This window comes from Solanum tuberosum, unplaced genomic scaffold (assembly GCF_000226075.1).
Source record: "Solanum tuberosum cultivar DM 1-3 516 R44 unplaced genomic scaffold, SolTub_3.0 scf00608, whole genome shotgun sequence".
In the NCBI taxonomy this organism is placed as follows: Eukaryota; Viridiplantae; Streptophyta; class Magnoliopsida; order Solanales; family Solanaceae; genus Solanum; species Solanum tuberosum.
Window position 1 is genome coordinate 217,290 of NW_006239558.1, and position 15,673 is coordinate 232,962.

The 15,673-nt window shown below is 35.0% G+C and overlaps 1 protein-coding gene across 2 annotated transcripts; it reads left to right on the forward strand.

The window, feature by feature from the left end:
• Nucleotides 1–526: 526 nt before the first annotated feature.
• LOC102583720 (uncharacterized protein C227.17c) lies at nt 527–13,862 on the forward strand. 2 transcript variants are annotated; one of them, XM_015304900.1, is made up of 5 exons: nt 527–626; nt 3,384–3,512; nt 5,972–6,079; nt 11,750–11,868; nt 12,919–13,862. In XM_015304900.1, exons 3-5 carry the CDS (start codon nt 5,989–5,991, stop codon nt 13,027–13,029), a joined length of 321 nt encoding a protein of 106 aa, XP_015160386.1. In that variant the 5' UTR covers nt 527–626; nt 3,384–3,512; nt 5,972–5,988; the 3' UTR covers nt 13,030–13,862. The 2 variants fall into 2 exon arrangements, with proteins under 2 accessions (XP_015160386.1, XP_006366510.1); XM_006366448.2 differs by having other exon boundaries at nt 528–626; nt 5,958–6,079.
• Nucleotides 13,863–15,673: the final 1,811 nt, after the last annotated feature.

The window sequence follows — 15,673 nt, forward strand, 5'->3', positions numbered from 1 at the left end:
TGGGGTAATAGGACGCCCTCATAGTTAAAGTGTTTTTTTGAAAAATCGGGACAAATTCAGGTGCCACTTTATGTTTTTTTTTTCTTTTTAAAACGATATATAATAATAATTGATGATTTTGAATGTGGGTAGTTATTGATCTTTGTAATGATAGTTGATTGTAAATGATGTAATTAATTACAATGATAATTAATTAAATAATTTACGATATAGACAATAGTAAGTGTAAATGGTGGTACTTTATAATGACCTTGTTGAACTATGAAAATAGATGAGTAGTAATGAAGTGCCATTTTTTAAAAAGAAATTCTTAAATAACCATCTCAATGATGTTAAATTTTATTTAAAATAGTAACCATGAATCTATTTAGACATATCATTATTGTAAAATAAAAAGAACAAATCTCATTCTAAATAAGTGTGAGATTCTTCGGACGTCCGGGGGTATTTCGGTCAATGTCACTTTGGTTGTCTGGGGTATTTTAGGTATTTCATAGTCTTTTCCATTGAAAATCTCAAGTGTGTTCTGCATCTGCAATGCTACTTTGCCGACTCTCTTGTTCTTCCCATGCTCAAGCTCTCTGGTCTCCTTCTCATATTCCATTTTCATCTCTGGTTGTAATCAGGTGTTCGTTTTTTCGTCTATTCTTTCGCGATAATTGTTTTCTCCTATTAATTTCTCTTATTGCACTTGTTTGTGGGTAAATTTTTACCTGAGTATGTTTATGTGGCCTTCACATATATATCTATATATAAATTGATACTCCAACTACTGATTTAGATGATTATTGTTTGGTGACTCTTCTGATGTATTTTGCTTTAGAAAATCGCTGATGGAAATACCCTAATGGTGTTTTCTTAGTATTATCTTTTGGTACAAACTAATTACAGAAGTAGTCCTGTGTTGGAGAAAACCTGAGGCAATAGTTCTTCGGCTAACTGTTGGTATGTGTCAACTTATGGTATTTGGTGATTTCTCAAGCGTAAGTTTTTCCCAGGAAGAAATATCATTTTGCTTGAGATAATCGTTGCACCACCCTCTCCGGACCCCACTTGTGAAATTACACTTGATACATGGTTGTTAGTTGAGGTAATCCTTGATTCTTCTGTAGGAAATTATCCTTATTAGCTCTATTATATCTTAATCACCAACTTCGTTTCTAAGGGATTGTGAAACTTTGGTTATATTTAGAGAGGAAACCCTTCACTTCTTTTCCAGTGCATGTGTTCCTCCATTAGATCCATGTCAGGAATATCTGGCTTGAATCCTACCCCATTTTCCGTTATATGATGAGGACCTGCTTTTACACCATTCAATATATTGTTTTCAGTTGGCTCTAGTCCATATAAGCACAACGTTAACTATTTTTGACATAGGATTGTTCTCAATTTCTTGACATGGGATTATCTTGGACGTTTACCGATTCTGTCTCAAGGAATCAAGAGTACTACATTAGAGTATATATTTAACTTGACATTAGGATTTTTAGATTTGAGATAATTTCCAACACCAGTATTCCCATGATAAATATGTCAACATTACCTAGAGTTTCTTCCCATATTTCAGGGCCAATTGTGTCAAAATGAAGCTGTTTTCGATATGAAGCAATTGAGAATTCTGTAGTAAAACAGAGAATATGTTAATTAAGTTTCTTAAAATTACCTGAGTGTTTACATGGTTGGAAAATTGTTGAAGCATGAAAACATTAGGTGTAGATTCCAAAAGTTCATAAGTCTTCTTAATAGTGCCTTCCATCTTTTGTTGGATCGATGAGGATTAAATCGGCTCCAAATGCTCTCCTCTCCATGCTCGTGTACAAAGGCATTGTCAAAACCATTTTGTAGCCTTTCATTGCTGCCATAAATGCCATACTGATCCCCATATTTCCTGATGTTTGCTCAATCAATGTCCTCTAATTATAAATAATAATCAACAAACATATTAGAGATCAAAATAAATGTGTGCTGAATCTGTTGCCATTGTTTTGTTTTAATTTTCAGATATATTAGATTTTAAGACCAAGCTAAACAATTTTCAAACTACACACAAGTAATTACTTGTGAAAATTTCTCCTTCGTTGCAGACTGGTGCAGTACCTTTTACTTTTTTGTTTTCTATCATGTTATGAAGATTATACATTTTTATTCATGTATGAATAGAAGACTTTTTACTGACTGAATATATAAGTTTATTCTGCATATTTTTTCTATTTACTCATAAGTAGATAGTTTGCCTTTACTTGAGCTGTTTAGTTTACTTTATTGGCCAATTCGCCTTCATCAGATTATTTGTTTAGTAGCTTTTATATGTCTTTACTTTAGGACTCTGGCTGATGATTGATTCCTTTATATAATTGAGGTTTACAAGTGTTAAGTTAGGTAACAGTGCAATCTTTTTATGTTGTTGTTTTGTATAAGATGGCTGAGGTTTGGTTATTCGGATAAGCTTAAGTTTAATTGGAATTTGGCCAAGAGGAATGGACAATTAATCATCTCCCGTCTCTTTAATCTGAGTTTGAAGTATGGAGGATAAAACAAATTCGCCATGCCACGGATTGTTCTCTAGGCGATTATCAGCAATGTACTGCAAAAGAAAGTAGGCCATGAAATAGAAGTGCTGAAAATGACTGATACAAAGAAGGGTCTAAGACCTCAAGATCTTGGGTTAAAATCTTTCTAGAAGATTGATAGTCAGTATGAACATTTTGGAATGTGGAGGTCTTGGATAGTACATCCGGAATGCTGTCAAATGCAAATCTAGAACCTTTTTTTGCAAAAATTTTGGTTTGGAGTTACGTTATGAAGTGTTGCTCCAGGAAAGCCATTTAAAGAGGGATATGCTTTCCTGTCAAGTGAAAACACCTTGCTGCTTGCCTAGAAAAAGAAATATTTTAGAAGCAATTTTGTACTAAATAAACTGGAAATGGTAAAGTTATAAGACACTTAGATTTAATTTATACTTTTACTTCTCTGTGTCTCAAACTCTTGGTTATGTTGTAAAGTGTCCATGTTTGCTTCTTAAGTTAGATGCATTATGTCAACTCATGTGCATGGTTCATTTGATTTGTTACTTTGTTTTCTAAGTGATTTTAATTGAAGAAAATCTTGAGAAATTCTAACGGCTAAACAACCAATGATGTAGGACACGGGCCCGTGCCTTGCACGGGGACACATCATCTAGTATACTTAATAATTAAGAGCTATATAATAAATATTTAGACTGAAAATAATAAATTTAATTAATAACTGAAACTAGAAAATCTAAATTAAGACATTCATTAAGTACGTAGAAATATGCTGATCTAAATACAATATTAAGGTGTTATATTAATATCTGAATTTTAAACAATTAAGTTCATCGTTTTTTTTTTGTTGAAACTCAGAAAAATATAGCCGATCGACAGTGGCTCCAAGGCAGAAATCCAGCCCCCCAAAAAGGTCGTCGGTGGCTTCCCTTGCCACTCTCCGACTGCTTGCGGTGGAATCTTGCTATTTAGGGCTTTCCATTACAGGTAATTTACAGGTCTCTTTGTTCTGTAATGTTTGTTTCTTCCCTGTGTGAATTCAATTTTGACTAATTTTTGGTTGTCTCTTTACATTCTTCAAGATTTTTACTTTGAAGCTTATCAATTCCTAGCCATCTGTGTACCTTCTTCAAAGATTTCCTTAACAGATTTCGAAATTTTAGCTTGTCCTTTCAAGTCAGGTTTTGAGCTTGTTTACCCTAATGGATATTTCATGATTTTTGGTTATTTGTGTGCTTTGGCTATTGTTTGCTGTGATTTCAGCTGATATTATTAAATTTTTTTATCATTTTCATCATCTATTGGATAATTGGTGTTTGATTATGACTGGGATTTGGGCGTTTGTGTGTTGAGGCTGTGGGTCTGGGCATTTGTGTGCTGAGGCAGATGCTCAAAATCAAAAGGAGGAGGGAGAGTTGCCTTTTGTTCTTTGTCATTTTGATTTTCCCTTTTTGGTTTGTCTGGTTATAGCTAATCTGTATATAGGGGAAAACATCAAGCTTTGAGGGATGTTGCTATGAATCTACTTGTTTGTTAATGTAAATAATTTGAAGGTGGTGCATGTGGATGTTGTTGCTTTTCGAAAATAAGGTTTTATGTCATTTAGCTTTATCCATGTTCATCTAGTTTATTGTCTAGCATGCCATTGGTCTTAGCCTTTAACTTAGGAGGATTTGAAGAGAATATAGGATTGTGGATAAGCCTATTCCTTCTTCTTTTGTGTTGTACTTTTTGCCTTCTTTTCCTTTGTTCTGCACTTCAAAGTCAAGTTGCATCTTGTTCATTTAGACACTACAACCTTGGTAAATTGAAATAATTTAGTACTCCCTCTATTTATTTGATGCGCCATATTTTTTTAGCATGTTTAAAGAAGAATGCTATTCATATGTATTTATAGAACAGATTTATCTGCTTATGTATCCAGTTTGTCACTTGCTTACTTCTACTCTGCTTGTTCTCATTCACTTGTTTCCCCCTTTCTAATGTTTAGATCAATGGGAAATACTTTTATTTTTTCTAGAATAAAAATAGGAAGATTGACTACTTTGGTCAAAAGAAAGAGGAAGAGTCATTCCAGAGCCGAACCTGACTTATTGATGATGAATTTAAGACCATGGGAATTGGAAATAAAATATGCTTTTCATGTCGATTCCACCCATCTATTGATAACATTTGGATTATTTACGCTGATACCCCATGCCTAACAGTCTGAGGGCCTGGTTGCTGGACAATGGGTTTACCATACTGCATTTTCTGGTTTTATAGTTTACACTCCTTATTTGACTTGAGGTTCAAGAACCGAGGAGAATGAGGAAAAATTCAAAGAAGAAATTGATAGTGACTAATGTTTAATAAAATATGCTATTGTATCTTCATTGTATACTGTTTGTAGTAGTCCTTGTCGTAATATTAACATTTTCGTAGTTTCTTCTTTTCAATTTAGGATGATTAAAATCAAAGACAAGCTAGCATAGTTATCATTTCTTTGTCATAATATTATCATTTCCTTAGTTTCTGCTTTTCAGCAGATTCATTGCCTCTGATGTCTATTCATGACAATAGTTAAAATTGGTTGCACTAATGCCCATCTTGAAGTAAATTCCCTTTAATTATTATCCTTTTGGTTCTCTTCAGAACATAGAGAGGAGTATTGTTCTTTGTGCTTTTTATTGGTTTCTTATAGTTGTAGTTTTCTTAATTTCTATCTTAACTGATTTTAGACAGATGGAAACTACAATGCTAAGCCAGGAGATGCTGATTTATGTAGCAGCAGTTAATATCATACAACTTTGTTATAGACCTTAATCATGCAGATCTAGTTAGACCTATTAAGTGATTGTAAAATAAAAGGCACACATAATGTTTAAGATCTAAATGAATTTTATTGGAGAGAGAAGGAACATTAGATATGAATATTAATCGTTTAGATCTTAAACATTATGTGTGTTTTCTAATGCTCCTATCTAATGTTCCTTCTCTCTCCTGGGAACAGTGGGTGATTATTGGAGTTTTTCAAGTTTCCACTCACAAAACGTGAATTTGTTCTCATGTAAATATCCCTTTTTATCTTAACTTCAAGTATTTCTTTCTTTTTTTTCCTTTCAAATCTCAACTAAATTATGTTCAATCCTGTTTAAAATGGTTTATGGGGTTTGTGTGTGCGTGTGTGTGTGGGGGGGGGGGGGGTGTTCTCACAAAAAATACCAATGACAAGATGGGAACCAAGGTTAGAACAAGGATAAAGATACAGGTTGGAAAGACTGGAGAGATAAAGAGATGGAAAAAGATAGATATGTGCCTTCCCATGATCATCCATGCCGAAAAGAACCGGTTGGTCTATAAGGAAGCCGAACTAAAGACATGCTTGTAAGAATCTATAACAAGGTTGAAGGGCTCGATAACTCTAAACACAGCTATCAAAATTTCTAACAGTGATTCAGCTTCAGCCAGAAATTGATCTTCAATGTCAGGAGAAGTTCAGATGAGTTCAGAAAAGCAACCACGAAGAGGAGTGTCATGCACCACTTACTTCGATGCACTCTGGTTCTGCTACTGTAAGTTGAATTTCTTTAGCTTTATTCATTTGTTGGCTGTAATTTTGAAAAGGATTTATATGCTCTAATCCATCAAATCTCCTGGTCATTTAGACCCTCTTAAGGATGCCTAAAGTTTGATGGTTTGTTGTATGTGGAATCTTGCGTCTTCTTCCTAGCGTTGAAACTGAAAATGTGTGTAGGCCGAAAAAATGAATGCAGTTAATTTCTATTTCCTCTTACTTCTATAGCTACTTCAGATTGAGTTTCTTTCTTTACCGAAAATGAGTGCAGATTATCATTAACGTTCGTCAAACACTGTGCAGGCTAGTTATTTCAATTGGGTTCATTCTTGTGATAAGGATTGAATCTGACTTTTTTTGTGTGTGTACTACTGTACTTAATGATATTCTCTTATGCTATGCATCTTTATTTTGTGTAACCTGATTTTTATACTTTCACATGTTTTATTTGCCAGTATGCCTAATCAAATCATCATTTTTTTCTCTTCATAGTCAAACTACGTTTAGGGTGCAGGGGTTTCTGCTTAAGGTATCAAAATTCATGTAATCATTATTTAATAATAGCAACCAAATGGCACATTTGGAGAACGTAATTGTTAGGCATCAGTTTTATGCTTTTGGTATTTACTGTAGTTTGTATGTGAGGATTCTTTTTTTTTTGACAAAGTATGTGAGGATTCAATTTGTCATGAACATTGTTTTGAGATGCCAATATCCAGTAATCCTTGTTTAGAAATACAATTGTCAGCTGACATGTTTCTAATTTGTCACTGCGAGCTATTGCATAGGAGCGGGGGTTTTACCCTGTGCGCACCCAAAGGGTAGCGGCTGCGGGTTTCCCTTGTCATAAAAAAAAAAAAAAAAATTTCTAATTTGTCACTACAAGAAACAAATTACTGTGTGAATGATATATAGACATAGTGGTTGTTGTGTGGATGATAGGCAGATCTTGCCAGTCCACCTGGTCATTTGAAGCTGGTTGCATCATGGCTCTCAAGAATCTTTGACAGTGTACCAATAATTTTCTCCTACTTGCTCAAAAACCCACAGGAAAAGGGTTAGGCTCCTATCCATAGCATGAGTAATTAAAGCAAGTGAACAATTTGAAATCCGAGCTATATTTGTGCAAGAGGTCTTTGCTAGTTGTTGATTTTGAAAGAGAAAAAGATCTTCAGGTTCTTTGGGATAAAAATACGAAGTACTTCCACAGAATAGCCACAACACATAAAAGGTTTAATTCCATTGACAACTTGACAGTGGGTGACAATAATATCAGTGATTCAGTAGAAATTAAGGAGACCATACAAAGCTTTTATCAGAATCTTTACAAGGAATCTGAAGTGTGGAGACCAGAATTGCTGCTTGACAACCCTACATGTTTAACTGAAGAAGAACAAGAGTGTTTACAGAGTGTGTAGAGACAGAAATACTGGACAGTATCAAGCTGTGTGCAATGGAAAAATCTCCTGGGCCGGATGGCTTCCCAATGTCTTTTTATCTTGCTTTTTGGGATCTGCTATAAGAGGATATTAAGAATACTTTACATGACTTTCATGTTAATGAAAGGACTGAGAAAAGTTTCAATGCAACTTATGTAGCTCTCATTCCTAAGAAAGCAGGGGCATCAGAACTGAAGGATTTTAGACCAATAAGTCTGATCACTGGCATATACAAGGTGATAGCAATGCTATTGACTGAAAGGCTGAAAAAAGTGGTGGACAGGCTAGTCAACAAGCATCAAATGGCATTCATTAAAGGGAGGCAGATTATGGATGCTGCCCTCATTGCTAGTGAGTGTGTGAACTCTAGAATGAAAGGAGATAAACCTAGTGTCATGTGTAAGCTAGACATTGAAAAGGCATATGACCATGTTAATTGGAATTTCTTGATGAGTATACTCAGACAAATGGGATTTGGAGAAAAATGGTTGGGCTGGATCAATTTTTGCATCACTACAGTCAAATTTTCTGTTTTGGTGAATGGAGAACCAGTTGGCTTTTTCCCATCCGGTAGGGGTCTTAGACAAGGAAATCCTCTATCCCCATTTCTTTTTGTGCTGGCAATGGAAGGATTTGATAGTATGATGAGGAGAGCAATTCAACACAAAAGGATCAATGGCTTTCAAATAGGAGGTGTTAGAGGTCAATACAAGGAAATATGTCATCTACTTTATGCAGATGATACAGTGATTTTTTGTGAACCTACTGAGGAACAGATAAGCCACATTAGATTGTTACTTCTGTTCTTTGAATCCACTTCTGGCCTGAAAGTAAATTGGCGAAAGAGTAATCTTTTTCCAATTAAGGAGGTGCTAAACATCCAGAGCTTGGCAGATATACTAGGATGCAAAGTGGAACATCTGCCTACAGTTTACTTGGGCATTCCTCTTGGTTACCAGTATGAAGAGATAGTTATATGGGATGGCATAATAGAGAAGGCTGAAAAAAGATTGACACGGTGGAAGACTCAATACTTATCAATAGGAGGAAGGCTCACTCTCATAAAATCAGTCCTTGATTCTCTACCTACTTATGTAATGTCCTTGTTCCCCCTTCCTAAGAAGGTTTTGAAGAAACTGGACAAACTTAGAAGGAATTTCCTTTGGCTTGGTTGTAAGGAGAACAATGGATACAACCTGGTGAAATGGGATACTACACTGAACAATAGGTACTTGGGAGGTTTGGGTATCTGAAACCTAAAGAAACAAAATGATAGCCTTTTGATGAAATGACTCTGGAGATATAATGATGGAAAACAGGCTTAATGGAAGGATGTAATTAAGTGCAAATACGGTGAGAACAACCCTTGGTGCAGTAATGAAAGCTCTTTACCTTATGGGGTTGGGGTATGGAGAACAATACGAGTCTTTGGCCAATGATAAAAGAGAACACAATAATTAAAGTGGGAGATGGGAGAAAACAAAGTTTTGGGAAGATGCATGGAACAACCAGAGCCCTCTGAAAGATATTTTTTCGGACCTGTTCACCATTTGTAACAACCCTGAAGCAACTGTCAAAGAGTGTTGGACTGAACAGGGATGGGATCTATCTCTTAGGAGATTCTTGAATGACTGGGAAGTGGACAGAGTGGCCAACCTACTCCATGAAATAGGGGACTTCACGGGAACTACTTCAGCCCCAGATTCTATGAGATGGAAGCACAAAAAGGATGGAAATTTCACTGTTAAAAGGGTCTATGAAACAGTTAATACACAACAAAACAGAAAACAACAAGGTTTATGGGAAAATGTCTGGAAAAACATCGCACCAACAAAAAAAAAATGTTTCACATAGTTGGTTGTCAGAAAAGCTTGCTTGGCACGAGGTTTTGAAGAAAAAAACGGAGAATTGTAGTATCTACATGTCAACTTTTTGGGGAAATTGATGAGACAAATAGTCATCTTTTCTTGCGCTGTAAATTCACTGCTCAGTTGTGGAATTTATTTTTTACTCCCACAGACACAAAATGAACCATGCCTGAGCACACTGCAGATCTACTCAGCTGCTGGATTAGATGAGGTGAAAGCAAGAGCCAGAAGAGATGGTGGAAAATCATTCCACATTGCATCTGGTGGACTGTGTGGAGTAGAGAAATAGCAGACGTTTTGAAGATAAGTCCAATTCCATTCATAGAGTTAGATGGAATTGTATTGTATCTTTATTCTTTTGGTGTAAACAAAGAAATATAGAGGAATTAGAGCTTGTAGACATGTTAGGCTCCCTGTAAGTAGTTTCTCCCTTTCTCTCGTTTTTTGTTTGTTTTGTTCCTCTTTTGAAGGTCTCCAGCATATCCTTAATGCTGAGGAATACAACATTACCAGTTTCAAAAAAAAAAAAAAACACAGAAGGTTGAACAAGACTCTTTCTAAAGTATGAGTTTGAAGGAGGATCTCCCTTTTTGTTGGTGGAATGGAACTGGTGCCCTATCCCAGCTCAATAACGGAATTTATTTTCTATTCTGCCAAGCTGAAGTCTATGGCACGGGATAGCACTTGGACCAGCCTTTCAGATGTAGTAATATGGGTCTTGAGGAGTGTCTGTGTGCATGCCAAACTTATGAAAGCAATAGGCTACAGGTTGCAATGAGCCAAAGGCTATTAAATCTAGTGCTGCAACTGACATTAGTTTTTTTTGTTTTGTTTTTTTGATAGGGATAAAGAAAAGAAAGGCGAAGCTCATATCATTTCAACTAGAAATGACTTACAAGTAGTGACCAGATTCTAGATATTGCATCACAATCATTTCTTTTGCAGATTGAATGGGGTTTCACTTTAGAACCTATGAATTTACTGTGCAACAAGTAGGTTTTCTACTTTAGAACCTTTAGAGTGCAACAATCAACCTGATCTTGTGCCATGTCAGAACAAGAAATATCCAACTTTTTTATCCAATGAAACCCCGAACTGATTGGTTGGAGTTGTGATTCAAAGTAACCCACTTAGAGCCCGCTTGGCTTAACTTAAAAAAAGTAGTTTTTAGGAAGTCGAACTTTAGAGTAACTTTTAAGTTAAAAAGTGAAAAGTAGGGGAGTACCTACTTTTAACTTTTAACTTTTAACTTTTTAAAAGTCATTTTAAGCTTATTTCAAGTTATTTTTAACTTTGCCAAACACTCCAAAAAGCTAAAAATGACTTACAAGTAGTGACCAACTTTTAAGCCAATCCAAATAGGCTGTTACTTTTGTTTGAAAAATGGGAAAACGAACCTGAATCAAAGGCTTTCCAACAAAAGCTCACTTGTAATAAACTTGAAGTCAATATCTAATACACTATGTAATCCATTTATATATTTGACGATGGAAGGAGAAAGAGAGGATGGACAGATGACCAAACAATAGCAGAATTTCACTTGATCATCCTTTCAGTTGAAAACATTCTTGAATCCCATTTTTTGACACCTTGCGATGAATAGTTGGAAAATTACTGTTTGTAACACATGATTGCCTTGAACAACGATTTCGTAATTGATTAAACAAATGGTAGACCCAGGAGGCTAGTGAATTGCTTATGAAAATATGTTAGTAGTCTTGATACTAACAAATGTGAGACTGCTCTTGGGGTTGTCAGACGAGAGCTTTGCAAGCATAGATTCTTCAAGGATCTAGACTGCTGTTTAGCTAAGCCGGGGTCTTCAAAAGACAAGTGTTGCACTGATCCTTGCCTTTAGTAATCTTAGTTAATCCGCTACAACTGAGGGGAACTATTAAACACAATAGGGTTGTACTGTACTAGTAACTTGCTGTATCTTAAGTTATGTGAGTCTTGCTCTTGATTTCTGATGACACTTATTACATAGTTTGCTACTATTTTCACTCCCAACAACTTCTTTTCTATTTGTTCTTTTTTCGTCCTTGTTTAGGATTGAAATTCGTGGAAGCTGATGATTTATTTGAGAGACATGCATTTAGACGTTTTCAATAACAAAATGATTCATTTACATGCTGAGAAAGAAACACAATTCTAAACTGAAAAAGAAGGCTGATCACCATACATTCTGTTATGTTGCTGTTGTTAATAAATAAGTTTTGGTTGCAATGTCTGTATGAATTTATGAACAAGTCCAAAGTTGATATCAGTGGGACTTATATGAGATCTGTTTGTCTTCTGTTGTTACATGCACTTTCTTCTGTGAGAATTAGTTTAGGCTGATGTGTAATTATGTTGTGGCAGCTCCAGTCCATCAGATGCAGCAATACTATAGACTTGGTGCCCTTGATAATTGTAGTAAGAAATGGAGTGGTCTTGTTGATTGTCTGACTTTGAAAACCAAAAGGTCTTCTGAAGTGGAGGTACAGTGTTCTCTGGCATCATAGTCTGGACTGTTCATGATGTTCTTTTTTCGCCTGAGTTATTCAAATATGCGAATAAAAATATATTTTACAAGTTAATAAACCTTTTGTTGCTTGTAAGATTACTTAAAATCATAGATTTGTGAGGATGAGGAATATAATTTTATTGTTTAGACATTCTAGCAATTGATCTGAGTCTCTCCAAATTATCAACTCTTTGATTAGAATAATTGTTGCTATAATAGCAGAAGGAGGAGGTATACTAACACAAAACTTCTCAACTGGGGGAGGTCTTGGATGCAAGTTTTGCTGATGTGCAACTTTCCTTTTTTGCATTTTATGTTGTCGAAAACAGTTTTAATTTGTTGATAGTTCCATTTAAATGCTCAAATTCTGGGGATTGACAGTAAAGGAGTTCTTTTAATGAGATTAAACTAGAGGGTACATTTTAGGTATTTCACAAACTAGGAGAAGGTTCATTTAATTTTGCCAAACCAGAGGTAATGCCTCACCTAGTCACCCCTCACCTACAATTGTTGTGCCTCAACCCATCCAAATTTTCGAGTATGACTGATAAATTAATTGTGATTTCATTTGTCAACCACATTCTTGAGTTGCTGACTAAGGCAGTTATGCTATGGTATTTGCTTCTAATGAGGTTGCTGGGCTAGCAATTTCTCTTTTTGGATGGACGCTTCTCTGGAGATGTTATTATAGATGCAGAGGCTTTTTTTCTTAATCAATAAATACGAAATTTATCATGTGGTAATTTTGTTAGTTTTAAGTTTTATACAGAGTCAGTGCATGCAATTTTTTACACCATTAGGTCATCTAATGGATATTTATAGGTAAGCCTCCTTAAAATGTGGGACTTGAAATTTTAATAATGGGATACATTACCTGCTACAACAAGTAAAGATGATCTGATAGTGTAACAAATACTCACACTGACGGTGTTCTTCCCTATATATGCTCGTGAAGTCACTCCTGCTTTCTGTATTATTTTGTTGATTTTGTTTTTCATACTCACCATTAGATCATGTGAAGCAGGAAATTTTAGAAGCACGCGAGAAAGAGAAGCCTCAGCTGTGGTCAACACGAACCCCTGAAGAAGCCGCGGCTTATTGGAACGGACTCTTTGACCATCTAAATGAAGAGTAAAATTCTAAGACCTTTTCATCAGACATTTGCCCAATCAATACGAGAAAGTTTATCATATCATTTGAAATAATCTTCTCCCCAATGATGCTTGTTTTAAACATGTTATAGAGCACATGGTTATCAAAGTGTGTGTTTCTGAAGAGGCACCAGTTTAGGAATGTTTAGAATAGGAACATTGTGTTGGAAAATTCTCTTTTTCTTTGAGTGATAGAAGCAGCATGAACAAATTCTAACGTTGTGTTAAAGGACGGAGAAAGCCGACCTTCTGATTCAGATTCAGATGAATATGGAGCTTATCATTGCAATATAAAGAGATGGAACAAAACATTGTTCATCTTTCTTTAATGTTGGTTTAGTGCCTGTACATGGTGATTCTGCTAAGGTACATGTCTTGCATGGTTTTCATATGGTCTCGATGGTCAACTTCGTTGGATCATGTGGTGCCCACATTAGCCGATAACCTAGATCACCCGACGATGCAAGAAAAACAGGTTAGTCATGGATAGTAACTTTGACGACAGACACTGTTTGCTTGAGTGTGAAAGAGACTAGAAAATGTGCTTCCAGTGTTGCTGTGAATGGTTATAGCAATGGAAGGTCCTTTAAATATAGTAGTCCCCATTTCAACAATGAGGATTTTTGCTATATTATATCCTTGTTTAGACTTGAAACCCGGTGTCCAGTAAACGATACAACAATGGAAGATCTTAAGATGATGAGTCCAGAACCTAAATAATGTGGGGGAAAAAGCTGTAACGAAACTACCTATATAGCTCTCGAATTTTATGCACTATATATGAATTGCTTGACATCAAAAGTTAAAAGTTCGTTTACATTTTATTTTTTTAATAGTAGATGACACAGAAAATTCATGTGTTATGCATCAATCTCATTTACATAGAGCATCTTTAATTTTTGCTAGCTATAGTCTCTTTAATTAACACCTTTGAGAGTACAAAACTACTTACATGTTATGTTTGACAAAGCATCACACATAGCTTCTAGGGAGGACCACTATTTATGACATAGTAGAACATTACAAAATATTTAATGTCTAGCTGTTTGACAATTAGCTTAAGAATTCTGGATTAAAGTTTTAAAAAAACATGTTTGATCTTTGTTTCTAAAATTTTCCCTGGATGAGTTCACTCTTTTACGAGCAGCATATATACCTGATGTGATCTCGCAAAAGTGAGGTCTGAGAAGGATGGTGCTAACACAAACATATTTCTTCTACTTTACGAAGGTAGATAGATTGCTTTTGATAAATACGAGCAACACATTCTTTAAATTTAATACTATAGAGTAAAGACATACTGTTGAATGATTGTTTCAACCCTGTGCCAATCTTGAAAAATGATCTTTCTCATAGTTGAAATGGACCATTGAAAAAGTCAAAGCATTATCACATTTTAATTTGAAGTGAAGTGAGTAAAATGTGAATGCTTTTACCTGACATAATTGAAGGGCCTAACAATTTCGAAAATCCTTATTATTAAATTTAGCAGCAAAGGCAATCAATAGAAAAGAAAAAAATGTATGTTCTCATTGCAAAAGTAGCCCCATGGCAAAGTCAAGAAGTTCAAGTCTTGTACCATTTGCCTTACAATTTATTAGGTGTAAATTAATGGTAGTGGGTGAGTTGACTAAATTTTAAATAAATTTTTTCTTGTCGTAAATGCTTCTTTTATTATTCTGTCTCAAATTATTCATCGATGATTTTTAAAAATAGTCATAGTACATGTCTTAATTCATTTCATTTTTTGTTCTTTCTATTTTCAAAATAGATGCAATGCCTACTTAGCGGTAAGCCGGTAACCTTATCACCCCTTGTGATTCCTAATTTTAAGTAAAATTAAAATAAGTGTTTGAATTCATGATAGTTGATACAATCAAATTTTATAAGGGTTATTTATTATGACAATATTTTACTATAACAATTTAATTTTCTTTATAATCAAATTTTTATGTTATATTTCTACAATAATATTCTACTTATAACAGAAATGTCATTCATTATATAAAATTGTTCCATTTTAAAAATCACACTTAAATATTATGTAATAATAATTTATAAGAATTTGATATAAAAATAATTCACAAATATATACTTTGCCTTACGTAAATTGCTTAATAGCCGACATATTAAAGACTTCCATGGTGAAAGTATAACTCCATGAACCACATAGGAGAGGTAACCCGCACTAGACAAGCTCGGTGCAACGAGCTCGATTCAGAAGGCAAACCCCTTGCTTTTGCTGGCAAGGGGTTTCGAACTTGAGACCTCTAATATGGAAGTCTCAAGCCCAAACCACTGGGCCACCCCATGTTTTCATTTGACCATAAAAACAAGGCGAAATGGTCTGGTGGACCCTTATACTTGTATCAGTTTGTATTCTGAACCCTTCTACTTACAGCTTTGTCATCTGGACCCTTAAACTCAATAAAACACAATTTAACAAACCCCTCTGACCGTTGACCAGGCTTATGTGGCAGTAAGATGTCTGAGTTGGCAAAAGTGTGTAACTACACGCCTATTAAGGCGAGTGAGGAGCATTTTTACTTAAAAAATACTTGAAATTATAATTATTATTTTTTTTAAACCATTAATTAAAAACTCCTTCTTCTTCACCCATTACACCTC

Bases quoted from the DNA above. Each gene is read 5' to 3' on its own strand.
- LOC102583720 (XM_015304900.1), top strand. From the start codon at position 5,989: ATGTCAGGAGAAGTTCAGATGAGTTCAGAAAAGCAACCACGAAGAGGA. The intron at 6,080-11,749 runs GTAAGTTGAATT...ATGTTGTGGCAG, and splicing joins TGCACTCTGGTTCTGCTACT to CTCCAGTCCATCAGATGCAG. The intron at 11,869-12,918 runs GTACAGTGTTCT...CATGTGAAGCAG, and splicing joins AAAGGTCTTCTGAAGTGGAG to GAAATTTTAGAAGCACGCGA.